The sequence below is a fragment of the Carassius auratus genome, chromosome 15 (assembly GCF_003368295.1).
Source record: "Carassius auratus strain Wakin chromosome 15, ASM336829v1, whole genome shotgun sequence".
Classification (NCBI taxonomy): Eukaryota; Metazoa; Chordata; class Actinopteri; order Cypriniformes; family Cyprinidae; genus Carassius; species Carassius auratus.
Window position 1 is genome coordinate 13,560,373 of NC_039257.1, and position 26,583 is coordinate 13,586,955.

Genomic DNA, 26,583 nt, shown 5'->3' on the forward strand with positions numbered 1-26,583 from the left:
ATTATTATTATTATTATTATTTTTATGTTATGTTTTGAAATGTGGTTAACCGGTTCAAACAGGTTGCCTTAAGACCCACCGGCTTGGAGTGCAACTAGTCAACCAACGATGCGTTCATCTAACTGAGTCTTATAGCATTTGTATATCATTGCTCTTTTGTTGATTTTGATTGCTTCCATTGTCCTCATTTGTAAGTCGCTTTGGATAAAAGCATCTGCTAAATGACTAGATGTAAACTATGACCAGCTTTAACCAGCTAGAAACCATGTACACATAGAGCTGGGTACTGATAAAGATTCAGTTCAGTTCTAGTTTTTAGGAAGCACTTGATTTGATTCAATTTGACGTGATTTTTTAAAAATTCAATTTGTTATTCTTAAACGTTTTGAAAGTAAATCTATAAAAAATATTTTTATTATTTGGAATAAGTGATATTATTTAAAGAAAATAAAATTTAAATACTAGATGAAAATGTAAAATATAATAAGTTTAAATAAATAAAAAAAATGCTTAGTCGCCTGGACAGCTTACTGAAATAAAATATGTTTAAAGTTCAAAAATTACTGAAACTACTACTGAAATACATACAAATGAAACTAATAGTATATAATTAATGCTAAAATAACACTGATCAATTTGATTTAGTTATGATTTATTTGGTTATTGTCCATTTTTACCTAAAAAAATCTTGCTAATTCTAAATTGCTTATTCTAAATAAATTACTCAATACAGTAATTCATACTCAATCTTTTTATTTTATTTTTTAATTCTTTTAGTTCTGAATTATTTGATTTCTGTCCATTTTTGCATAAGAAGTTAATTGTTGCTTATTCTGTAAATTATTCAGTCCAGTAATTCAGACTGAATCATTTTTTTTTTTTTTTTGCCAGCACAAAAACATATACAAAAAAATATTTGATCTGTCCAGGACCATAAAAACAAAAGAGAGGAAAAATGCAATTTCAATAATAAAGTAAAGTGATCATCAAAATAATGCATATAAAAAGAAGGGGCTGTGGTGCTGTGTGTTTTGTATTCTTTTAAAAGAACCGACTCATAAGCATCATTTGTTCGTGAATCGCTGATAATACACTAGTCCTGCTCTCTGTTTTATTTATTAATCATTCCCATTCTCTTCTACTGAAAAGCGGTGCTGGAAACAGCTTGTTCTCCAATCAAATGCTTTCTAGCATCTCCCGATTGAAACTCTGTTCAGATGAATAACTTTATCGTTGTCTGTCTGCACGGCAGGTGACCACCCATTCGAGTGCGAGTTCTGCGGGAGCTGCTTCCGTGACGAGAGCACTCTGAAGGGTCACAAGCGCATCCACACCGGAGAGAAGCCTTATGAATGTAACGGCTGCGGCAAGAAGTTCAGCCTCAAGCACCAGCTGGAGACCCACTACCGCATCCACACAGGTCAGACACATTCCTTCCAAATCTGTTACAGCATCTCACCTCATCTGATGACCGCTTCACTTCAACAGTGATTCCCAAAGCTATAGAAGCTCACAGGTTAATAGACACACACCGGGAACACATTGACCTGCTCTTCCAGGTTGGAGATATTTGACACGGCTGAGCCAGCGTACTGCCTTCTAGCAAATATGATATAATAAAACAAGGCAACAGCTTTATAAAATGATAAATGAATTGAATTACATTCCAGGGCTGTAGTTTTACACCGAAGAATTCTGATCTTGACATTTACAGGGCCACACTAGATTAAATTCCTTGTATCTATTTTGTTCTGTCGTGGCCTCACCACAGTGGCATATTAAATCTTTCGGCTGAGCAGGAATTACAGGCTGATTGCTGCTGCTCTCTGGCCCTCAATAAGGCAGCTGCTAAAGCAAACCTATCAGGAGGCCTGTCAAATAATTGCTGTCTTTGTGTCAAGCGGGGCTGTGGCCACGAGACCGGGCAGGTGAAGATAACAAGAGCAGAAACTCTTGGCTGAAAGGCCACTGCTCCTTCACACAACCAGCCAGAGAAGCACTGACATTTACACTTGCTGTCAATGGCGGATCAATACTCGGTTTGCTGTGCTCAGTGGCAGGCTGCACACCCACGGATCTACACACCTGTCATTCCCATCCTGGACAGCAGGTGGCAGGTTAACTTCACCTAATCAGACAGGAAGCAGAGCTAGCATGAGAAATCTTGAACCTGTTGCTATCGTGATAATATATCATCAGTACCGGACAGTCTTTTTATATTATTTGTCATCATTGAATTTTTCAATTATTAAGATTGAAAATATATTTTTCAAGATAAAAAGTATGTTTTACAAATATCATGATTGTTTAATTAAAATAAAAAGAGTCTTATTGGCCAGTTTTGGGTGTCTGCAAGGGTTACTCTGTGATATAATTTAATTTATATAAAAAAAAAATTTTTTTTCAGTTTCTTATATTTTTATTCAATTTATTTTAACATTTTCTAAACATAATGAATGCACAAAGGGAACTGCTTGAAAGGTTTTCTTTTCAAGAATTTAATTATTTCATTAAAATGAATTTTAATTAAAAATCTGACCGATGATATAGTAGAGGTTCAGTTAAATCACTATACTGTATGTATGAACTGCATTTTATTTTACAGTACTTATGCAAAAATCACTGATATACTATTATGGTTTTTTTATTAGTTTTTATTTTAAATTTAGTAGTTTTTATTAGATGTATTTTGAAATCGATTTTATGTTTATTTTTTGTTTTTATTTTTAATTAGTCTTTAATTAGTTTAACTAATTTAGCTGTTTTTATAATTTCATTATTTTTATTTTATATATGGTTATTAGTTTATAATTAGTTGTTTTATTTCAATATCACTGTTGTAGTATTATATAGTTTTATCTTTTTTGAGAATAGTTTTTATTAGTTTTATTTTGAGTTAGATTATATTTGTGTATTGACTGTTTTTATTTTTTATTTTTTTTTTCATTTTAATTAGTTTTACTAATTTTTATCATTTCATTATTTTTATTTCAAATATAGTTACTTAATTTTAAGTAAAGTAATCTGTTGTGTATTTGTAATTTTTCAGTTACCATTTATTTAATTTATTCTTACTGTTAATGTTTATTTTATTTTTTAGAATTAAATTTTTACTTTTAGTTAAAAAATAATCACTCTGGAATAAATTCGAACATTATGCATCATATTATGGAAGTAATATGAGCTGTGATTCCCATTTCATGCTGCCTTTAATCAACACAGCCGTTTCTGTCATTTTCACATTGTTGGTAGTTTGAAATGTCCTGTACTTGTCCTCCGCAGGTGAGAAGCCGTTTGAGTGCAAGCTGTGCCACCAGCGCTCACGGGACTACTCCGCCATGATCAAACACCTGCGTACCCACAACGGCGCTTCGCCCTACCAGTGCATCATCTGCCAGGAGTACTGCCCCAGCCTCTCGTCCATGCAGAAGCACATGAAGACCCACAAGCCCGAGGACGTGCCCCCAGACTGGAGGATAGAGAAGACCTACCTGTACCTCTGCTACGTGTGAGATGGGCCGACAGAACCCAATGAGAAAGTGGCGAGATGCACTCAAGGACAATTCACCTGAAGGTTTGCTTTTGGTCCAGGCCAAAGACAGTGAGGGGGCGTGGTCAAAGTGATGAAATTTGATGTGGATTTGTTTGCCCTTTTGTTTGTGACATGCATTTGTGCACATTTTTAGGATGTAACTGCACTAACAAATGTTTATGAAATGGAAATGCTATATGTGGTAAAGGGATGGGAATTTTGAGAAAGTGTTAGGACAGTCCACCACTATGACGAGAATCCATTTGTCTGCATTCCACCTTGTTGATTGGAGAAATTCACTGCATGATCATAATTGTAGTATTTTATTCAAATAAGGATTCCCGTCATTTTTTTTCCTCCATGGAAGACACATAAGCCATACATTTTTAAGACCCCAAGAAATCTGTCATAGGGATCATCCAGTAGGGTTCAGTTACATCACAACCATATTTTTAAATGCATATCCGTTAAAGGTCAACGTTTAGAATACGCTAGCAACCTCAAAGCTAACACACATGGACTCAAAGCCTCCTATTTTAATTTCATGGAGTCTTAATGGAGCTATTCTGAGTCTAATAAAAACATGGAACAAAGCTGAAAACTCACACACACACAGGAATAGAGGAGCTAAACACATTAGTGAATGAAATTATTTCTTTTTTTTTAGTAAATTGCTCCCTTAAGTTCATTATTAGGCTCTCCAGTCCTCAATTTTCAAGTTTTTTTTTTTTTTTTCATGTATAAATCCATGCGGGAATATGCACAGAGTTGGACCCATTAGTCATTTTCTTTAAAGTGTAATAAAGTGCTTAACAAAACAGCTTTTCTCAGTGGTACATCCAAATTGTGCTGCCAAGCAACTGCAGTGGATGTTCAGGGACATGTATTCAATCTTAAATAACTACACTGTGCACTTTCAGATTTTCAGAGGGCCGTTTTTTGTTGTTTTCAGCACCATTTCTGCATTTACTGCATTCAGACGAAGCCGGAGAGGTGAATCTCTGTGATTTGCTTGCATTTCAGTCACTTTCGCACCAAATAGTACAGCATATCAGTTGATTTCTTTTTTTATGTTCACATGGTTACATGACAAAATCACAGTTTTGCAACTACAGGCATTTTAGTCTTATGAAATGTTAATATCGTACTCATAAATCAAATTATGAATTAAAAAGAGATTATTTTTTACATTTACAAACCGCAATGCAGTATGTTTCTGCAGTCTTCTGCTGAGGATATCTGTAGTTAGCTCACCGTTGTAGTTTGTGCTCTGTCATCTCTGTTTGAATGGTTTACTTGAATTGCCTAATTGTGTTACCTCACATGCTAGATTTATTTTTGTTCTAGACTTTTTCTCTCATTTCCTGCTGAGCTTTGTTTAAGAGCTGTACAACGCATTAAGAATGCCACATCATCAGGCCCAATTGAAATCGGAGAGAAATTTGAGAGACAATTGGAACATTTGTTCGCAACATTCTACATATTTGCTGCCCCTTATGTTTATGTTTTGGTTAATTGATAAATGTTTTATCTATCAATAAGACTGTAGTACTTTAGTACTTTACATTAAGGCATTTTACTATGTTTAAATCTATTCTGCACTACTTAAATTGTAAAGATGTGGTCACATTTGCCTTTTGTTTGGCATATATCAACAGGCAAAATCAAAATAACTCATGGCAATATGTATCGATTTAATTTTTGGTGTGCAGTTTGTACAATCTCAATCTTATTTACACTGTTTGTATGCTCTGCTTACACCCATTGATGGTTTAGTTCAGGGGTGGAACTTCATGCTTGCGTATTTTTCTAAAAATCATCAATTTATGCACCAAACAAATTGTTCAAATTCATACAAAATCACCTCCAAATAAAATACTTACGTTTTCTTATGAGATCAGGTTGGAAATCTAGTCTTACATAAGAGTGAAAGATACCCATTTTGGGAATCAATTCATACTAGGGTTGTCCCATATCACTCGACTAACCGTTAGTCAACCAGAAGAGGCAACTTTACATGGCCACTCAATCTGATGTTGAAGCGGAACAGTAATGCTCACTGCGTGACAGATGGAGGCGCCGGTGCGCTCACGTAGCCTACTCCTAAAATACTTTGACATTTTTGGTCATACAGATAAGAGTAAACTATCTTTAGAATTGGTAAAGTTTGTGGGCACTCACAATAACAACAAAACATTGCGCTTTTGTAAAATAATGAAAGCAAATAGGATGCGCTATCTGCCATCCCTGTTTGTGGAATTGAGCGTGAAACTCCAAAAGTTTGTATACTTGCCTTACAGATCTATAGAGAGCGAAATGTCTACTTTCAAATGAACCTATTAAAACACAAATTCAATATTATGTAATCCGTATGAAACGCACACACAGGCGCATCCACTGCTGAAAAGAAATGAAAGAAAGCACTATAGTGTATAGCCTCCTTACTGTTTTTTCCTGACATTCATAATCATTGACCTTTGCAGTGCACTTTGGCAAGCTTTATATGACTATTATAAGCTCATTATAATGATTTAAATGGTTTATTAATAAATGTGCGATTAGTCAACTAATGAACAACTGCTAATCAACCAAAAAATATTTAGTCGAGGACAGCCCTACATCATACACATTCATACGAAATCACCCCCTCGTCAAATAGTTACCTTTTTTTCATGAGATCAGGTTATAAATGCAGTCATTTCAATAGGAATCAACCTGATCAGGAACTTTACATGAGGGCGAAAGATTTCCATTCACGCAAGTTTCGCAACAGGCTGAAATTCATATTTTTTTTTTAAATCGCACATTTTCATATGAACCACATTATACTCATTCATACGAAATTGCCACCTCATAAAAGAGTTACCTTTTCTCGTGAGATCAGGTTGGAAAACCAGTCACTTAAAAAAAAAAAAAAAATACAATCTAAATGATCAGGAATTTAATGTGAGAGCAAAACATTTCCACTTGTACAGATTTTGTAACGAGTTTAAAGGTAGGGTAGGTGATTTCGGAGAGGCTAGCAAGAGAAAGCTAGCTTTGAAAGCATAAGATCCCACCCTCCCTGTAAATCAATCTCCAAATCCACACCTCCTCCAAATCACATGAACCTGCACAGGCAAACCAGAGGCTAACCAGTGACACGATGAGAGATGGGTTTGGTACAGGGTTGAATGCAACACTATCAGACTAACTTGTTTCTCTTTCACCACTTCATGCTTACCTCTATTCTCTAAAAATCTTTTGTTTTTCATATAAGTAGCGTGCATTCATCTAAAATTCACCCATCACTACAGTATTGACAATACAACTTTTTCACTTATGAAATGATTCTGAAATTTGCTAATGTGACCACATCTTAAATGCTGATTCCGTCTGGGTCTGTAAATTATTTGGTGTTGTTTTAGCGTTAAGCATAGTACTAGTGTGCATATCTGCCTCTCGGCCTTTAGTTTCAGGGCTACCTCTACTCTGCTCTCAGTTTTGCACTAAAGCAAAAGCACATTTTTGTTTCGCTTGTAACTAGCATTTTCATTCACACCCACTCTTATGTTTCCATTCACTAGAAAAAAAAAGACAGAAAAAAAAACGGTTAATTTGTCATTAAATTTACACTCCTTACGATAAAACGTATTCAGCCTGAAAGGGGTAGATGCATACATTCTAGATGATTTTAGAATAGCATTGAGAAAATGTTTAGTTATTAGATACTTGAGGGGATAAACTTGAAACAATGTGAATAAAAATGATGTTTTTATGTGAAAATTGTTCAAGCGGTAAGTCATCAGAGATGTTGTACTGATGCTTGCAGTTACGTGGAAAAGTTTGCTAGAGAAGACAAAAACAAATAGGTGATTTTCTGTGAAAATAAATCTCTCGACAAGAGCCAAACACGGCACTTTGATAAGGGAATATGTTGTATTTTTGTATGGGGTATTGTGCGACCCGTTCTTTTTCTTTTTTTCATTTTGAGTGAGGCAAATATTTTGACAGTATCTTTTGCATTTGTGCTTGTTCTTGATTTGCGTGGAAAATTGTTTCCCTGTGCTTATTTTACAATGTTAAACATATACAAGTAGTAGATGTTTGTAAAAACATATTGTAGTTATTGCTGCTGGGTGTCAGTTCATACAATGATGATGATGATTCCACATTTTGAGTATAAAATGACTGTGAGTGAACTAATGCCAAGAGCTGTAGGTCAAAGGAGCACAAGCGACCTGTAAGACATGAAAAATAAAGCTATCTGTGTGTTTGTATCGTGTTCACCGCTCACTGTAAGATAAGAGTCACCTACAGTATACGGTCTGTACTGGTCCTTGTGTGTGCAGTGTAAGTCAATGTGGTCGACTTGTTCAGTGTTAAATACATGCACCGGTTAGCAACAAAGAGGTGCTCTGACAGACACCCTGTAAATGATTTGATACATCATCTGCCCTGTAATTTTGTCTTTATGCAAAGTCACCTTGATATGAACTGTGCTCTTAGGCAATCAGGGATGCCTTCACTTTACTCACAGAACATTATAGATATCAATTTTAGGATAAACACCTACACTCTTCATTTTTTTATCCATATAAATACTACATTTAATTTTGGATACTACATTTAATTTTGTAATCCCCTTTTCAGTCCCCACAAGCAATAAATCTACAGGTCAGCATTGAAGTGAAAACTTGGCATCCCTGCTGCTGTATCACTGTGTTTTACTTTGCTTTCCGACAGGAAGTAGCCATGTCACTCAGTGCGCCCATATTTGTGCCATTGTTACACAAATTAATACTCGGACTGAGGATCCACATGGGACCAAATGGCCATTTTCGCTCCATTTGCCTTGTTCTAGCGACAAGACTGTGTTCTTGGTGTCGAAATGGTTTTACATTCGTTGTGTTTTACTTTATTGTATTGTCTACCTCAGCACCAGTTCGTTGTGTAACTTTTAAAAGGTGCCCAATTATTGTTACTTTGTTTTGTGCATAGATTTTGTATTATAGCATTGTAGGGTTTTTGTTCTCTTTGTTTCAGCATAGAGATGCTGTTTTGAAGCACTGTGTGGTGAATTTGATGCTGCAGATAGAGGTGTAGATTCCTTTTCCCTTCTCTATGTGGGTTCAGACACATCTCTGTGTACGTCAGTGTTCAAAAATAAACTTGTAAACAGAAATGTCATGAGACTGAGAGTATTTCTTCACCGTTTGTCGCTTTCTGTGTGAGAACTGTTCCTTTTTTAGCAGGGGATGGGGCGTGGGATATGATGATTTTTGTTTCATTAACAGTAAAGGTGTGGGTGTGTTGGGTTTAAGGGCCTCTACAGTTGTGTTTGGTGATTACGCCCTCTAGTGGCAACTTGAACTCAACACTAACAAACATTTCCAATCTATTTCTTAATAGAATACACTTTATTTCTCATGAAGTTACATCATTGCCTTTATTTCCCCAGTTACACTACTCCTTAAGGGCAGTGGACAACCGGGAGGTACATTTTGTAAAACCAAAGCAAATCGTCAATAGATGGTTCCTTCAAATAAACATTGTGACATACAATATATGAAAGATGGTGAATAAATTAAATGAATCAACAACAGTAACATTTCCCATTAAGATCTGAATGTGAACTACTTTTAAAAAGATTTTAAAATAAATAAATAAATAATACAATTGTAAATAAAACAAAGATTGTTGGAGTATGTTGTACAAGAGAATGTTATTTCAGTCTTTCTACTACAAAAACTTCAGCATGTTACTAGTCATTTCTTTGCAGTTAGTAAAATTTACAAAAGTTAAAATTGATGTAATTCAGTGTATGGTAGCCTATGATGGATATTTTAGTAAAAACTCATGTTTTTGCTTGGTTATTAGATAAAATAATCTTCAATAAAATCAATAACCTAAAATGAAAAGCTAGTCAATTTCAATTTTAGCAATTAAGCAGTGACAAGTTCATAAAATTGACAGTTTTAATTCATGTTCAGAGAAATTATAAAGCAAATAGCAAATAAAACCACTTATATGATTTCTTTGAGAAACACTCTACATAATTTCTTACAGGGATCAAATCTGTTTCTGTTCTTTTCTTCTTTTTTCACCAATTGCCAAAATATATTTAATGGCCACTATTAAACCATTGATTTCTAAAGTCGATTATCAGTGCAGTTGTTGGTTTTGGTTGGTGACAATATACATTTCTCTATAATGCAAATATTATATTGTTGATAAAATACCCCTGAATAAATAATATAGATTGAGTGATAATCGTGATCATATATAAGCCACATAAGGGAACATCTAATGTTTGTAAACATCGTAGAACACAATAGAATAAACTTATTTGTTACAAATGCAGTTTTTCAAGTGACTTCATAAACATATCATGCTCTTTTCAGAACAACTCTACAAAGTATTAGGAAATATGTCAATCAAACTGTAATGTCATCCCATGTGATTCACCTAGCTGTTTACCTGTGGAATGGCATTAAAGCCTTGGTGGCTCATTAGGTCTGATGAAAGTAATTAACACTGCCATTAATTATTAAAACAGACCCTCTATTTAGCCTTTTAATTGGTAATAAGCATGTTTGTTTGGAAAGTAATCAGTGTGACTGAGGCATTAGCTAACTGCCAACTGTTAACAAGGAAAAGCCTGAACAAATGACATGTTGTAATGACCTGTGAGCTGTAATGAGGTCTATAGTGAAATAAGCTTACAAACACTAAGGATTAAGTCCCAAAAGACAGTTTTTCACTTGTACCTGCTTTTTCTTCTGTCACAGATGTTGCTTCTGTACAGCTGACCTCTGAAAAAGCTTTGTTTGTATGTTTTATCTATAGAGCACAATTAAAACAATGCAATGTTGACCAGTGTGCTGTACAATAGCAACTTGTAAAAAGGAGACCAAAAGCAAAGAAGGAAAAGGAGTATACCATAAATAAGCAAGTAAAACAAACATCATAGCAAAGAACGAGACCCGCTTTGTTTAACTCTACCAAATACAGTTTCACATTTCTTTTAAAAGAACCCAATGTAGGTAAAAGTTTAAGATATAAAGGCAAGCTATTCCAACACTTTGGGCCCACCACTGAAAATGCCCGGTCACCACTCAGTTTTAATCTTGTGCTAGGGACGTCTAGAATCATCTGGTTTGATTACCTTAGAATCCTTTGAGGTTTGTGTAAATGTAAAAGATCAGTTATATAAGAGGGAGCCAGATTGTGTTAGACTTTATATGCTAAGATAAGTAATTTAAAATCAACCATGTAGTGAATTGGAAGCCAAAGTAATGTAGCTAAGATAGGTGTTATATGCTGGTGTTTACGAACACTCATCAGTAATCTAGCAGCGGCACTAACTGTAAGCGAGTTAACAGTGTTTGGCTCACACCTGCATACAAATAGTTACAATAGTCCAGGCTTACAGATATAAAGGCATGAATAAGCTTTTCAAAATTGTTAGGTGAGAGAAACGATTTTTTGACCCTCTGATGTCACATGGACTACTTTAATGATGTTTTTCTTACCTTTCTGGACATGCACAGTATACCGTGCACACAGTTTCAATGGAGGGACTGAGAGCTCTCGGACTAAATCTAAAATATCTTAAACAGTGTTCCGAAGATAAACGGAGGTCTCACGGGTTTGGAACAACATGAGGGTGAATTATTAATGACATAATTTAGATTTTTGGGTGAATAACGATTTTACCATAGCTAGTAATCTCACCTGAAATAAACAAGATCTGTTTATCAAAGAGACATTCAAAGAGACATCAAACTGAACCCCAAGATTCTTAAAGGGTTAGTTCACCCAATAATCAAAATGGCGCCATTAATAACTCACCCTCATGTCGTTCCAAACCTGTGAGACCTCTGTTCATCTTCGGAACACAGTTTAAGATATTTTAGATTTAGTCCGAGAGCTCTCAGTCCCTCCATTGAAACTGTGTGCACGGTATAATGTCCATGTCCAGAAAGGTAATAAAAACATAATCAAAGTAGTCCATGTGACATCAGAGGGTCAGTTAGAATTTTTTGAAGCATCGAAAATACATTTTGGTCCAAAAATAACAAAAACTATGACTTTCTTCAGTATTTTCTTCTCTTCCGTGTCTTTTGTGAGAGAGTTCAAACCTCTGCAGTGAAGTGATATCCAGTTCGCGAATGAATCACTCGATGTAACCGGATCTTCTAGAACAAGTTCACCAAATCGAACTGAATCGTTTAAAACGGTTCGCATCTCCATTAACTTTTTTAACGTGGCTGACACTCCCTCTGAGTTAAAACAAACCAATATCCCAGGGTAATTCTTGTACTCGAACAGTACACTGACTGAACTGCTGTGAAGAGAGAACTGAAGATGAACACAAAGCCGAGCCAGATAACGAACAAAAGTTTGGAGCGTTCTCGAGTCAAGAACCGGTTGCATCGGTTTTCGGATCACCAGTAGTTTTTTCAGACAGTTCGATTCAATAGACCGGTTGAGGAAAACGGTTCACCGGTTCTATTGCGCTCGACCTAATGACTTCATTTTCGATTATTGCCCTTGGTTCAAGCCTTCGGTTTACCTGGGCTCATAACATTAGCACAGAATCAGTTCAGAATCAATCACCAAAAGAACCAGTTCGGAGTTCAGAGTCAATCTTTTGTTCGTTATCTGGCTCGGCTTGGTGTTCATCTTCAGTTCTCTTTTCACAGCAATTCAGTCAGTGTACTGTTTGAGTAAATGAATTACTCTGGGATCTTGGTTTGTTTGAACTCAGAGGGAGTGTCAGCCACATTAATAAAGTTAACAGCTTAAGTCATTTGTGGATTAACTCTTTTTGGAGACGCAAACTGTTTTAAACGATTCAGTTCGATTTGGTGAACTGGTTCAAGAAGATCCAGTTACATCGAATGATTCATTCGCGAACTGGATATCACTACACTGCAGTGCTCTCTCACAAGAGACTCTGAAGAGAAGACAATGATGAATAAAGTCGTAGTTTTTGCTATTTTTGGACCAAAATGTATTTTCGATGCTTCAAAAAATTCTAATTGACCCTCTGATGTCACATGGACTACTTTGATGATGTTTTTCTTACCTTTCTGGACATGGACAGTATACTGTGCACACAGTTTCAATGGAGGGACTGAGAGCCTCACTGAGGTCTCACAGGTTTGGACAACATGAGGGTGAGTTATTAATTACATAATTTTGATTATTGGGTAAACTAACCTTTTAAAGGGTTCTTTCCACTCACCACTGTCAAAGCACTACAACACTGAGTGAGACTGGGTAACACTGGGAAAACTTAACTGTTCCACTGGGAACTGGGACACCTTACCCATCCTTCCCGAGGGAGTTTTTGGAAGCAAATAAACATATAGCATCTGTTTAGGTGTATATGGAGAATTTGGAGGTGATTGTAACTTTCTTGGAAGGCAGAAGTCTGCCTGGGAAACTCCGGCTCTAAGGCTATATCGTGGACTATACACATATGAGTACTGCTTAGGTCTCAATATGGGACCCAGCCTTCCATGGTTCTCACAGATTTATCATGAAGGCCGCTGGTCTGGGTAGTATCTCAATGCTCGGACGGGACAGAGCAAAGCCAGGGCTGGTTCTGCTTTCTCCAGGGGCAATGCTTGCAGGTTCATCACTTGGTCTTTGAAGGGTGTAGTGGGAACCTTGGGCACGTAGCTGGGCCAGGATTTCAGGATTACCTGGGAGTCAGCCGGCCCAAACTCTGGGCATGATTCGTTGACCAGAAATGCATGCATTTGATGGAGGCCAGTGCAAGCAGGAGCAGAGTTTTTCATTAAGAATCTTTAGCTTAACTGAATGCAAAGGCTTGAATGGGCCCTGCTGTAGATTTTAGCACTAGAGTCAGGTCCCAAGAGGGTATAGAGTGGGACCGGGAAGGATTTAACCTCCTGGCCCCTCTAAGGAACCTGATGACGAGGTCATGCTTACCTAAAGACTTCCCATTCACAGGATCATGATATGCAGCAATAGCAGCAACCTGGATTTTGAGGGTGGAGGGAGACAGCCTTTGCACCAGCCTTTGTTACAGAATGGAAAGCACAAATGCAAATGGGCATCTCCGGGGGTCTTCTTGGCAAGAAGAACACCACTCGATGAACAGGTTCCACTTCAAGGTGTAAGTGTGTCTTATAGACAGTGCTCTCGCTGAAGTGATGGTGTTCACTTCCTCCTGGGGTAGGTCACCTAGAACCTCTGTGTCCCATCCAGAGACCAATCATAGAGTTTCTAAAGGTCTGGTCTCTCAGTCAGTTGATCCTTCCTCAGAGGAATCAGCCAAGGGGGAGATGTCATGAGGAGCACCAGTTTGGGGAACTTGGTCCGACTGGGCCAATACAGCACCACTAGCAAGACTTGCTCCTTGTTCTCCCGCTGACTTTGCACAGTGTCTGTGCAAGAAGACTCACTGGGGAAATGCATATTTGAGAAGGCTTTGCGGCCAGCTGAGTGCCAGTGTGTCTGTGCTGAGTGTTCCCCCGTTTAGGCAGTAGAACAACTGGCAGTGAGAGGTCTCTGGAGAAGCAAACAGGTCTACCTGAGTGGCTCTGAAATGGCTCCAAATCAGCTTAACCATCTGGGCATGCAGTTCCAATTCTCCGGATTGCCGGTTGTTAACTGAGAAGATGCGCCAAAAAACGCTGAAAATGAAGTGGATTTGCCGTATCATTTACCTGAGCACAAGAAATAGGTAGTTCAGGCTGAATTAGGCGCTATGCTTGACATGGGGGTAATAGAATCTAATAGTAACTGGGCGAGCCCGATAGTTTTAGTTCCGAAAACGGACGGCTCAATCCGGTTCTGTGTTGATTACCGCAAGGTGAATGCTGTGTCGAAATCCAACGCGTATCCAATGCCGTGGGTTGACGAGTTGCTTGATCAGCTAGGTACGGCTCGTTTTTATTCGACATTGGACTTAACAAGGGGCTATTGGCAGATCCCCTTGTCTCCATTGTCCAGAGAAAAGACAGTTTTCACAACGCCGTTTGGATTACACCAATATGTTACCCTTCCGTTTGGCTTGTTCAGGGCCCCAGCTACCTTTCAGCGCCTCATGGATAGAATTCTGCGGCCCCATGCTGCATATGCAGCTGCCTACCTGGATGATATCATTATATTTAGTAATGATTGGCAGTGGCATATGCAGCATCTGAGGGGCTCACGGCCAACCCAAAGAAGTGTGCGATTGGGTGTGTGGAAGTAAGGTATCTGGGCTTCCACTTGGGGCATGGGCAGGTGCGTCCCCAAATTGATAAGACAGCCGCTATTGCGACCTGCCCAAGTCCCAAGACCAAAATGGAGGTAAGGCAGTTCTTGGGGCTGGCGGGCTATTCTAGACGGTTTATTCCTAATTATTCAGACCTCACCAGCCCTTTGACTGACCTTACTAAAAAGGAGGTGCCAGATACGGTCCAGTGGACGGAGCCGTGTCAGCAGGCCTTAATCAGGTCAAGGCTGCTCTGTGTGGCGGGCCGTTGTTACACTCTCCTGATTTTTCTCTCCCTTTTCTTTTGCAGACAGATGCGTCGGACAGGGGGCTGGGGGCAGTCCTGTCCCAGGAGATAGACGGGGAGGAACGGCCGGTGCTGTACATTAGCCGGAAGCTCTCGAAGAGAGAGGCTAAGTACAGCACCATCTAGAAAGAGTGCCTTGCCATCAGATGGGCTGTCCTCAACCTCCGCTATTATCTCCTGGGATGGGAGTTCACCCTCTGTTCGGACCACGCTCCGCTGCAGTGGCTGCTTCGCATGAAGGATATCAACGCGCGGATCACTCGTTGGTATCTAGCTCTTCAGCCTTTTAAGTTCAAGGTGATCCACAGGCCGGGAGTTCAGTTGGTGGTTGCCGACTTCCTCTCCAGAAATGGGAGGGGGGGGGGGCTGCAGGCCGGATGGCTCCCCGGCCTGAGTCGGGCGGTGGGGGTATGTGGCAGGGGGGCGTGGGTTAGCGAAGTCTGCAGTGGGAGAGAGAATCAGGAGACGAGCGGTAAGTGAGTGGTTTAGGCAAAAATTATCATCACCTGTTTCTTGTTCTAGTAATTGGCGTGGAGAGAGTTTAAAACGCCAGGAGAGTCGGAAGCAAGCGAGAGAAAGACGGACTGCTGACCCAAGCCAGAAACCCAAACCAGAAGAAGTAAAATGAAACTAGTGTTGACGTGTCAGAATAAGAGTCACCGTTTGGGTGTTTGTAACCTTTTAGTTCTTTTTGTTTATAATAAACCTGTCAGCAGTCCAGTCGACCCCTTTGTCCTCTTCCTTCCATCCCACAAACTTTGCTACACGTACCTTTAAACTTTAAATGAAACAGCATTTTTTTATGGTTTGGCTGGTCCTGCAACTTATAGTCAGGTGCGACTTATCAAAATTAATTTGACATGAACCGAGAGAAATGAACCAAGAGAAAACATTACCGTCTACAGCCGCAGAGGGCCCTCTATGCTGCTCAGGGTTCCTGTAGTCTACACTGAAAACATACAGTGCCCTCTAGCGGCTGTAGACCGTAATGTTTTCTCTTGGTTCTTGGTTCTAAATAAATGTGACTTATAGTCCAGTGCGACTTATATATGATTTTTCCTCGTCATTACATATTTTTGGACTGATGCGACTTATACTCAGGTGCTACTTATAGTCCGAAAGATACGGTAGGTAAACCGGAACCGGGAACACTTCCCATAACATCCGATGTACTTGCTACATCATTAGAAGAATGGCATCTACGCTAATATTAGTCTGTTTCTCTCTTATTCCGAGGTCACCGACACCACCAGATCCAGTCTGTATCCAGATCAGAGGGTCACTGCAGTCACCCGGATCCAGTACGTATCCAGACCAGATGGTGGATCAGCACCTAGAAAGGACCTCCACAGCCCTGAAATGACAGTGGAGACCAGGACAACTAGAGCCCCAGATACAGATCCCCTGTAAAGACCTTGTCTCAGATGACCACCAGGACAAGACCACAGGAAACATATGATTCTTTTGCACAATCTGACTTTGCTGCAGCCTGGAATTGAACTACTGGTTTCGTCTGGTCAGAACTGGACCCCAACTGAGCCTGGTTTCTCCCAAGGTTTTTTTTCTCCACTCTGTCACCGATGGAGTTTCAGTTCCTTGCCGCTGTCGCCTCTGGCTTGCTTAGTTGGTGTCACCTCATCTACAGCGATATCATTGACTTAATTGCAAATAAATGCACAGACACTATTTAAACTGAACAGAGATGACATCATTGAAATCAATGATTAACTGCCTTTAACTATCATTTTGCATTATTGACACACTGTTTTCCTAATGAATGTTGTTCAGTTGCTTTGACGCAATGTATTTTGTTTAAAGCACTATATAAATAAAGGTGACTTGACTTGACTTTCTGGACATGGACAGTATACCGTACATACATTTTCAATGGAGGGACAGAAAGCATTCGGACTAAATCTAAAATATATTAAACTGTGTTCCGAAGTTGAATGGAGGTCTCATGGGTTTGGAACGACATGAGGGTGAGTCATTGATGACATAATTTTAATACTTGGGTGAACTAACCCTTTAAATCTAATTTTTTTTTTTTTTTTTTTTTTTTGTCAGAATCATCCCAAATAATGAAATTAGTATTCAGATCATAGAAACATCTACACTGATGACATATGAGGTTCTGTAAACAATATAAGGCTCAGCCCATCTAAAGCTCTATAAAAACAGCACAAAGGGAGGAGAGCTAGGAGGTTCACTCCATTTGCCTTGAAGCACGTCACAACCTACACCTTCTGACTTTTTTATGGCTTATTTTTGCTGTCATGATGAACTTAACCGAAAACAACAATTTGAGCAACACATTTTATTTGAAAGCAATGAATGAGAAGCCTTTGGTGGTGCAGGTGCTGGTGGGGATTCTTCTCTATGTGAACGGACTGATGATTTTCACTTTTTTGAAGAAAGAGGCCTTCAGGGAAACACGCTACATTCTGTTTGCTCAGACTCTTTTTGTTGACACTGTTCTTATGCTGTTGAGTGATTTAACCCTCATGATGTCATTTTACCAGTACCCTGTGCATATAATTCCTTGTTATATCTTCTGTACACTTATGTTTTTGCTCTATGTTTGTTCACCCCTCACTCTTGTCGCCATGTGTTTGGAGCGCTATGTAGCAATATGTATGCCTTTAAGACATTCTAGCATCTCCACCCCTAAAAATACTTTTATAGGGCTTCTCGTCATATGGAGTGTCAGTTTTGTCATTCCATTGTTTATTTTAATAGCCTCTTTTTGTTATATTCCTCCTGGTGTCTCTCACCAATATGTTGTGTGTAGTGTGGAAATCATGTTACAGGTAAAATGGCTGGCAGACATGAGAGCGATTAGTCTGCAACTCTTATTCATCATGATGTTTTGTATTATTGTCTCCACTTACTTCAAGATTATACTGGCGGCCAGATCTGCCTCCACCGAGAGAAAGAACTCCACAAATAAGGGTCTCAAAACTATAATTCTCCATGGTGTTCAGCTGCTTCTGTCTATGATGCAGCTTATAACTCCTTACATAGATATGCCTTTATGGAAAGTAGATTTTATGCTATTTGTGAATGTAAGATACTCAAATTTCATCTTGTTTTTGATCTTGCCTCGTTGTTTGAGTCCCCTAGTTTATGGATTACGAGACAAAAAGTTTTATAATGCTCTTAAATATTATGCTTTTTGTGGCATTTTAGTTTGTAATAAGCACAAAATAAGAGACAGTAAACCTTCAGAAGTGTAGTAAGTATTTCCATACACAACTAACCCATTTGTGCCGAAATTATTCTGAATCGTTTCATGCATATAGTCATGTTAATAGTGTCCTATGTGAACATGTTCTGCATTTATTTACCACAGTTTTTTTTTCTTCTTAAAACTCATATTTGAATGTGCAGCAACTATAGTGAGCAAATATGTTGTATGTACCCCTTGAATGTCAAATTTGACTATGAGGAGAACATTTGGCATCTAACTCAAATAAAAATATATGCTTTCAACAGATCATTCTTTATTCATAAACACATTTATTATTCATCTGAAATCATTTGATGCAAACCCCCCAAAAGTTGTAACTAGCTTATAATCTCTTGAAAATTAAAACATTACAAATCCATTTGTCTTAAAATAGTAGAACATAGTGCAGAACAAAGTGCAGCCATTAAGTTGCCCCAACAGGGTATTGTGTATCAAAAAGTTAAATGAAAATAAAATAAAAATGTATAAAATGAAGAAAATATTACATCTATGTAATAAAAAAAGGTATACCTGTTAGAAAATATGCATTTAACGTTTTGGTTCACCAACATTCTGCAAAATATCTTATTTTGTGCTCAACAGAAGAAAGAATCCCATATGTTTGCAACTTGTGGGTGACTAAATGATGATAAAATGTAATTTTTTTGGGTGAACTTTCCCTTAAGTAAATAGTTTTAGTGTAAGTAGCCTACAAATAACCTATAAGGAGTACTATAGTGAAGGTACAAGTAGTTTAATAAATTTACATAAGCATATTTGAATTCTATAATTTGTGATTGTAAATATGTAAAATATCACATATTTTATGAATAGGCACATATTGATTAGGTCTGTCACGATCATTAGATGGAGTGCCCATGAACTTCAGTGGAGGGCACTCCACTCAGGACCATTCCACCCATTAACCGCCAGATGTCACTTGGACACTAGCACCTCTCATACTGTTGCACCACACCCGAACTACATTCCCCATGAGTCACCGCATCACAATTTACACACGTAAATGAGGTGCAGGTGTTATTGATTATTAATATAGTTTAATCATTTCATTTCATTTCTCTCTCTCTCTGTGTGTGTGTGTGTGTGTGTGTCTGTGAGCCTATTCTCCATTTTGGATGTGTTTTACTGTCAGCAATAGCATACCACCTTAAAGGCCTTAAAGTGCTTGAACCCCAGTAATCAATGCTTGCAGCTATATTTTAATTTGGTTTTATTGGCCTAAAATACACTCACACACTATATCATCTTAAGATTTTAAATTGTACCCTTTTTTTTTTTGTCATATTCATGGGAAGTGATGAAATCAGCACTGAGATTATAGAAACATCTGCACTGATGACATGAGGTTCTGTAAACAAAATAAGGTTCAGCCCATGTAAATTAAGCTCTATAAAAACAGCACAAAGGGAGGAGAGTTAGGAGGTTCACTCCATTTGCCTTGAGGTACAACACAATCTACACCTTCTGACTTTTTTATGGCTAAGTTTTGTTGTCAAAATGAACTTAACCCAATACACCAATTTGAGCAGCACGCCTAATTCGAACGAAGGAAATCAGAAGCTTTTGCTGGTGCAGGTGCTGGTGGGGACTCTTCTCTATGTGAACGGACTGATGATTTTCACTTTTTTGAAGAAAGAGGCCTTCAGGGAAACGCGCTACATTCTGTTTGCTCAGACTCTTTTTGCTGACTCTGCTCTTATGCTGTTGACTGATTTAACCCTCATGGGGTCATTTTACCAGTACCCTGTGCATATAATTCCTTGCTATATCTTCTGCACACTTACATCTTTGGTCTCTGTTGTTTCACCCATGACTCTTGTCGCCATGTGTTTGGAGCGCTATGTAGCCATATGTATGCCTTTAAGACATTCTAGCATCTCCACCCCTAAAAACACCTTCATTGGGCTTCTCGTCATATGGAGTGTCAGTTTTATCATCCCATTGTTTATTTTCATAGTCTGTTTTGTCTATATTCCTCCTGGTTTCTTGCGCATTTATGTTGTGTGTACAGTGGAGGCCATGTTACAGATAAAATGGCTGGCAGACATGAGAGCGACGAGTCTGCAGCTCTTATTCATCATGATGTTCAGTATTATTGTCTCCACCTACATTAAGATTATGTTGGCGGCCAGATCTGCCTCAGAGAAGAAAAACTCAACAAATAAGGGTCTCAAAACTATAATTCTCCATGGTGTTCAGCTGCTTCTGTCTATGATGCAGCTTTTAATCCCTTACATAGAAATGCCTTTATGGAAAGTAAATGTCATGCTGTTTGTGAATGTAAGATACTCAAATTTCATCTTGTTTTTGATCTTGCCTCGTTGTTTGAGTCCCTTAGTTTACGGATTAAGAGACAAAAAGTTTTATAATGCTCTTAAATATTATGCCTTTTGTGGCATTTTGGCATGTAATAAGCACAAAATAAGAGATGGAAAGACCTTTAGAGGAGTAGTAAGCATTTCCATACACAATTAAACTCACACAATGTGTATTGTGTAGTATATTGTTTCATTCAGATGAACAGCACCAATTCTTTTTACTAAATTATTTCTGCATATATTTTGGCATACAGTGGGTATGCTATGTATGACAAAATATTTGATGTTTATTAAATTATTAAAATATATAATAAACATTGTATTAATAAATGTATGTGTATTGTTTAACAATTAAATATTTTACTTAATAAAATATAAATATATAAATATATCAAGGGTTGTGACAGGTGAAAATATTAAATATCAAATTTTGAATAAATAAAAGGCATTGCTTTATTTATCAAAATAGCTTTGGGACAGGCCTTTTTCTACTGATAGATTATCATCACACAAATGTAATGCATTGGAAAAAGTAAAGACAAGACAAAACAGCCCTCAAAATCTTTTATTTTCTTATTTTATTAAATTATTTTTAATACAATTGTTACAAGCCATTTCTTAATACTTAGGCCACTTTTTTTTTAAACTACTCAGTTCTTCTTACCAAAGTTTAATCTGTATTTACATGTTTTCTCTTGTAAAAGTTCTTTATAAACCAAGAATGACAGCTCATTTCTGTTAATCCTTTTTTAATTCATGTTCCTGAATATTATTTTGAATATGGAGCATTTAATGTGTGCAAAACTTTTAATAATTTAGCTAATAAAAAAAAAGAAAAAAAAAAGACTCTTAAGTGGCCATGTAGTTAAATGGGGGGGGGGGGGATTAACCATTTTTGTATTTTACTTATCCTTGTGTGCCTTGGCCTTGAATTATTTTTACGAGTTGAAATATCCCTTTTCCAAAACGCACTGGGAATTTTTTATTTTGTTATATATTTATTGATGTATTTTTTAACCTCAGCAACACTGTTATCATATCTGCTCATGCAGTATATCTTACTCACCACGAGAGGTCACTGTCTAAACTCTAAGTCAGGGGTGTCAAACAACTATTTTTTTTATTTATTTATTTTTTTCAGTATGTAGACATCTATCCTTTTGTTTTTTGTTCAGTGTGATTTGTCCTGCATCTCAGTCTGCGAATTGGATGTGCTTACCTATTTTGTATTTTTTTTTAAACCATTCATTAAGGGAAGATGATTTTTGTCAAAGCATCTGACACATTGTCTCTCTCAGAGATATATTTATTTAGATATAAGACATTAAGTTATTAAATTAAATTTGGTTAGTTTTAATGAACTAATAACCTTTTCCCGTTATTAGTTCATTCGACATCCCTCCTTCTCTTCCCCTTCTCCTCCTTTTTTTTTTTTGTACAGTTTTGCCTGTTATGGGGCAATCAGAGCTCAAGTAGAATATCCTCTCTGAGCCCCTCTATAGCAGACAGCAAGCCAAATCTGTTACTTACGTTAAGATCATATGGGCACACAAACTTGTGAAAACACAGAAAACCACTAAATTCACAAAGACACTCTGATCACAATGATCTGACCTCAGATATATTAACCATTGGCAGCACTTTACAGGAAGCAATAATGAAACTAGCAGGAACAAAGATCCATCTTTGTTCACACTGTCATATAATATGAATGTAAAAAGCATACTGAAGTCTACATTTGTAGGTATTTAGATATCTCATCTAGTCTCATGATGGAAAACAAGTGTCTAGTGGAGATATTAAACTTAAACTAATAGCCTTTTCTTTATATTTTAACCAAATGTTACTTTTTATACAACATTTGCTTTCTATCATTGTGAGATTCCAGACACATGAGACTTTCTAAATACTGTAATTACAACCTTATTTCCTAAGAAGCTGTGAACTGTCAGGTAATAATTTATGCAGTATAGTGGACTCTAGTGTCACAGGTGAAGGTGGTGCTATGCAGCATGAGTCCTATCAGTGACAGGTGGATATCTTTGGAGATGTTTGGCCCTAAAGAGCTGGTTCAGGCTGTCAGGATAGGCCCCATGACCAAAACAACGGGTTCATTCTTTGCTCCACTGCTGACCTCATTGTCTCATTGTGGAGTGGAAATCCAGAGTTGCATTCTGCAGTGGTCAGACAGCTGCCGGTGTGCAGCATCTCTGCTGGGATGGAGGTGAGTGGATGAGAGAGAGAAGAGCTTGAGCAGCTACCACCAGGAAACCCCTGGATCCTAACAACCAAAACATGGTGAGTTTCTCCCATTATGCTTAAATCCAGAAGCACATCTAATAATATGCTTCGTCTGTTAGCAGGATTTGCTTTGTTTAGCCAGATTAAGACAATGTCTGTATTATATTTTCAGTTTATATGAGAATGAAATGCTTGAAAGATTCTGTTTGCCTGTGTTGCCTTGTTTTTTAAACAAGAACCTGTTTGTTCTTTATCAATTCTTCATTTACATTGAAATGAGCACAACTGATTTTTGTGAAACTCTATTCTGTTGTTTGCATGATAATTTCAGATCTTTAGTGTCAAACTATAACTTTATCTGACTTGACAATTTTTTATTGTATGTATGTTAACAAAGCAAGTAAACAAAATAAGTACTCTAGCATTTCTATAATCAACTCGTCACATAGAGTATCACTACACTGCTACTTTTCTTTTTTTCTTTTTTTTTTACAGTAATTCCTGACAATTTGATAGCTTTAACTTTGTTACTGCTGTGTACAAGATCACTAGATCAGCAAAAGGATAGTCACAACAAAACACATTTATATTCTTCTGTATCTAAAACTGTGTTCGATGTTCTAAAGTATAGTATGAAATAGTACATATTATGCAAGTCAAAGTTATTGCATGACCAACAACCTCGTGTTGTGTTTGCTATAAACATTTTGACAAAGGATGTTCGTTTGCATAAAAAAAAAAAAAACAGTACAAACAGGAACACTATTGTGAATGCAAATTCTGAAGTCAATATTGATCCATTTACATGACATCAGAACAGTACACCAGATCTAATGATCTATCATAGATCAGTGATCAGATCTCTTTTATCGTGGCTTATTGATATTTGGTCTATTCAGTGGTTCTATTACAGAGTCTCAGTAGAGAAGCCATGGCAGTGATTGAGAATCCTGTGGTGGTCAGACAGTCTTTCCATCCAGAACATCTGCAGGTGGACAGGATTGAGACGGGTCAGAATAATCCCTCCTGGATCAGAGAGCTACAGTTTCTCCATCCAGGCAAGTCTGTTATTACAGTAACAGACACCTGAGGAGACATCTGTTCCTTTAAAAGCACTTGCAAAGGTCATTATGTATATATATATATATATATATATATATATATTGTCACGGGGTGAAGAACCACTCGACAAGAGGTACGTGAAATCAAAAGCCCCGGAGGGTGGGTTTATTGAAAAGTGAAGGGTGCCTGGTCAAGTGTCCTGATCTGCTTTCCGCTGGTTGGTGCTCCCCGTGTGCTCTCCGTGCTCCTCTGTGCCAATCAAGGGGAAAGTGGGTGTCCAGACGTGCTCCAAAGGGTGTGGGCTGTCGGTCACTCGCTGCTTTCTGTGGGGATAGGAGAGAGGGGTTAGTCCAGCTTTGCGTTCTGTTTGAGAACCCCTTCTCAGTGCAACATGTGCTGCTTTTCAATGTGCTGGCTGATGGGGAGCAGCTGTGACCGATCAGCCGGTGACGAGGACGTGCAGGTGTTTTGGTTTGGTTTCCAGGGCGACGCTGATTCCTCTGGGAGTGCTCGTCACATCCCCCCCCCTAAGCTTCGTTCTGGTCCTGCGAAGACATGTAGAAAGTAGGGGTGAGATTAGGGGAGGGTGGGGAATGACCCCTGACAGACCTGCATAAGCTGTCCAGATCCGGGAGAGGCCATCGGCGTTCGCGTTGGCGGCCCCAGCTCGATGGCGGACTTCGAAGTGGAAGTCCTGGAGCGCTAGGAACCAGCGAGTCACCCTGGCGTTGGTGTCCTTGGCGCGGGCCATCCACTGTAGGGGCGCGTGGTCGGTTACCAGGGTGAACTTGCGGCCCAGGAGGTAGTACCGGAGCTCCAGGACTGCCCACCTGATGGCCAGGGCTTCCTTCTCCACAGCGGCGTATTTCCTCTCGGCGGGGGACAGCTTCCTGCTGATGTAGATGATCGGATGCTCCTCACCTTCCTGAATTTGGCAGAGGACCGCTCCTAGTCCTGTGTCGGACGCATCCGTCTGCAGCAGGAAGGGGCAGCTAAAGTCCGGGGCGCGGAGTACCGGCGAGGACGTGAGGGCTGCTTTCACCTGGGAGAAGGCTTCTTCCGCCGACGGGGTCCAGCATACTTTCTCCGGCTGCCCCTTCCTGGTCAGGTCTGTCAGGGGGGCGGCTAAAGAGGAGAAGTTGGGGATAAAACAACGATAATAACCCGCCAACCCCAAGAAGGCTCGTACCTGGGTCTTTGTCTCTGGTCTTGGTGCGGCGTGGATGGCCTCAACTTTCTTCTCTTGCGGCCGGATGAGTCCTCGGCCGACTTGATAGCCCAGGTACTTGGCCTCAGAGAGGGCTAGGTGGCATTTTCGGGGGTTGGCGGTAAGTCCAGCCCGCCGGAGCTCCGAGAGCACCCTCCGCAGACGATCCAGATGTTCGTCCCACGCCTCGGAGTGGACCACGACGTCATCCAGGTAGGCGGCCGCGTAAGCTTGGTGAGGCCGCAGGAGGATGTCCATCATCCGCTGGAACGTCGCGGGGGCCCCATGTAGGCCGAAGGGAAGGGTCCGGTACTGCCAGTGGCCACTGGGGGTGGAGAAGGCGGTTTTCGGCTTGGCGGCCTCGGAGAGCGGTACCTGCCAATAGCCCTTGGTTAGGTCTAGGGTGCTGATATACCGGGCCCTTCCTAGCCGGTCCAGCAGTTCGTCCACCCGAGGCATGGGGTACCCGTCGAATTCGGAGACTTCGTTCAGGCGGCGGAAGTCGTTACAAAAGCGGAGGGTGCCATCCGGCTTTGGGACCATCACAATGGGGCTGGACCACGGACTCCGGGACGGTTCTATTACCCCCAACTTTAGCATCTGTTGGACCTCTTCCTCAATAGCCTGCCGACGAGCCTCCGGGACTCGGTAGGGCCGTTGCCTAACGACGACTCCTGGGGGCGTCCGGATATGGTGTTGAAGCACGTTGGTCTGCCCGGGCTGAGAGGAGAACACATCCTGGAACAGACTGACCAGGTGCTGCAGCTCCGTCTTCTGGGCAGCCGAAAGGTGGGGGTTGATATCCACAACCACGGGCTCGGTGAGGCTTAGGGCAGCTACTTGGTCCCGGGTCCCCACCCATTTCTTTAGGAGGTTGACGTGGTAGAGTTGCTCCGCCTGCCGTCGTCCCGGCTGTCTCAGGCGGTAAGTGACCGGTCCAACCCTCTCGACGACCGAGTAGGGCCCCTTCCAGGAGGCCAGAAATTTGCAGGCGGAGCTGGGGACCAGGACCATGACGCGGTCTCCCGGTTGGAACTCCCATGGCTGGGCTGTCCGGTCATAATGACGTTGCTGCGCTTGTTGGGCCCTGGTGAGGTGTTCCCGGACTAACGGCATCACTCGGTCGATCCGTTCCCTCATTTGCCGGACATGTTCGATGACGGTACGATGCGGGGCCGGCTGCTGCTCCCACGCTTCCCGGGCCACGTCCAAGAGGCCCCGGGGTTGACGGCCAAACAGGAGCTCGAAGGGGGTGAAGCCAGTTGAGGCCTGGGGAACTTCGCGGATCCCGAAGAGCACGTAGGGGATCATGAGGTCCCAATCCCGCTTGTCCTCCGCCGCCACACGTCTGAGCATTTGCTTGAGGGTCTGGTTAAATCTCTCTACGAGGCCATCAGTCTGGGGGTGATAAACAGTGGTCCTCAACTGCTTCACCCGCAGCAGCCGGC

The 26,583-nt window shown here is 39.8% G+C and overlaps 3 protein-coding genes across 3 annotated transcripts in view; all 3 read left to right on the top strand.

Annotated features, from left to right (window-relative positions):
* The window catches only part of zbtb16b (zinc finger and BTB domain containing 16b), a 50,558-nt gene extending 41,868 nt beyond the window's left edge, over positions 1–8,690 (top strand). The window contains exons 6-7 of the mRNA XM_026282540.1: positions 1,253–1,420; positions 3,283–8,690. Of these exons, the coding sequence (XP_026138325.1) occupies positions 1,253–1,420; positions 3,283–3,512 (398 nt within the window). The 3' untranslated portion in view covers positions 3,513–8,690. The remainder of the gene's footprint in view (positions 1–1,252; positions 1,421–3,282) is intronic.
* An 8,437-nt stretch (positions 8,691–17,127) lies between these two features.
* On the top strand, positions 17,128–18,701 carry LOC113115543 (odorant receptor 131-2-like). The gene has a single exon (XM_026283125.1). It carries the CDS (start codon positions 17,334–17,336, stop codon positions 18,291–18,293), a length of 960 nt encoding a protein of 319 aa, XP_026138910.1. The 5' UTR covers positions 17,128–17,333; the 3' UTR covers positions 18,294–18,701.
* An 832-nt stretch (positions 18,702–19,533) lies between these two features.
* On the top strand, positions 19,534–20,782 carry LOC113115544 (odorant receptor 131-2-like). Its single transcript, XM_026283127.1, has one exon. The coding sequence runs from the start codon at positions 19,805–19,807 to the stop codon at positions 20,780–20,782; it is 978 nt and encodes a 325-aa protein (XP_026138912.1). The 5' UTR covers positions 19,534–19,804.
* The last annotated feature ends 5,801 nt before the right edge of the window (positions 20,783–26,583 follow it).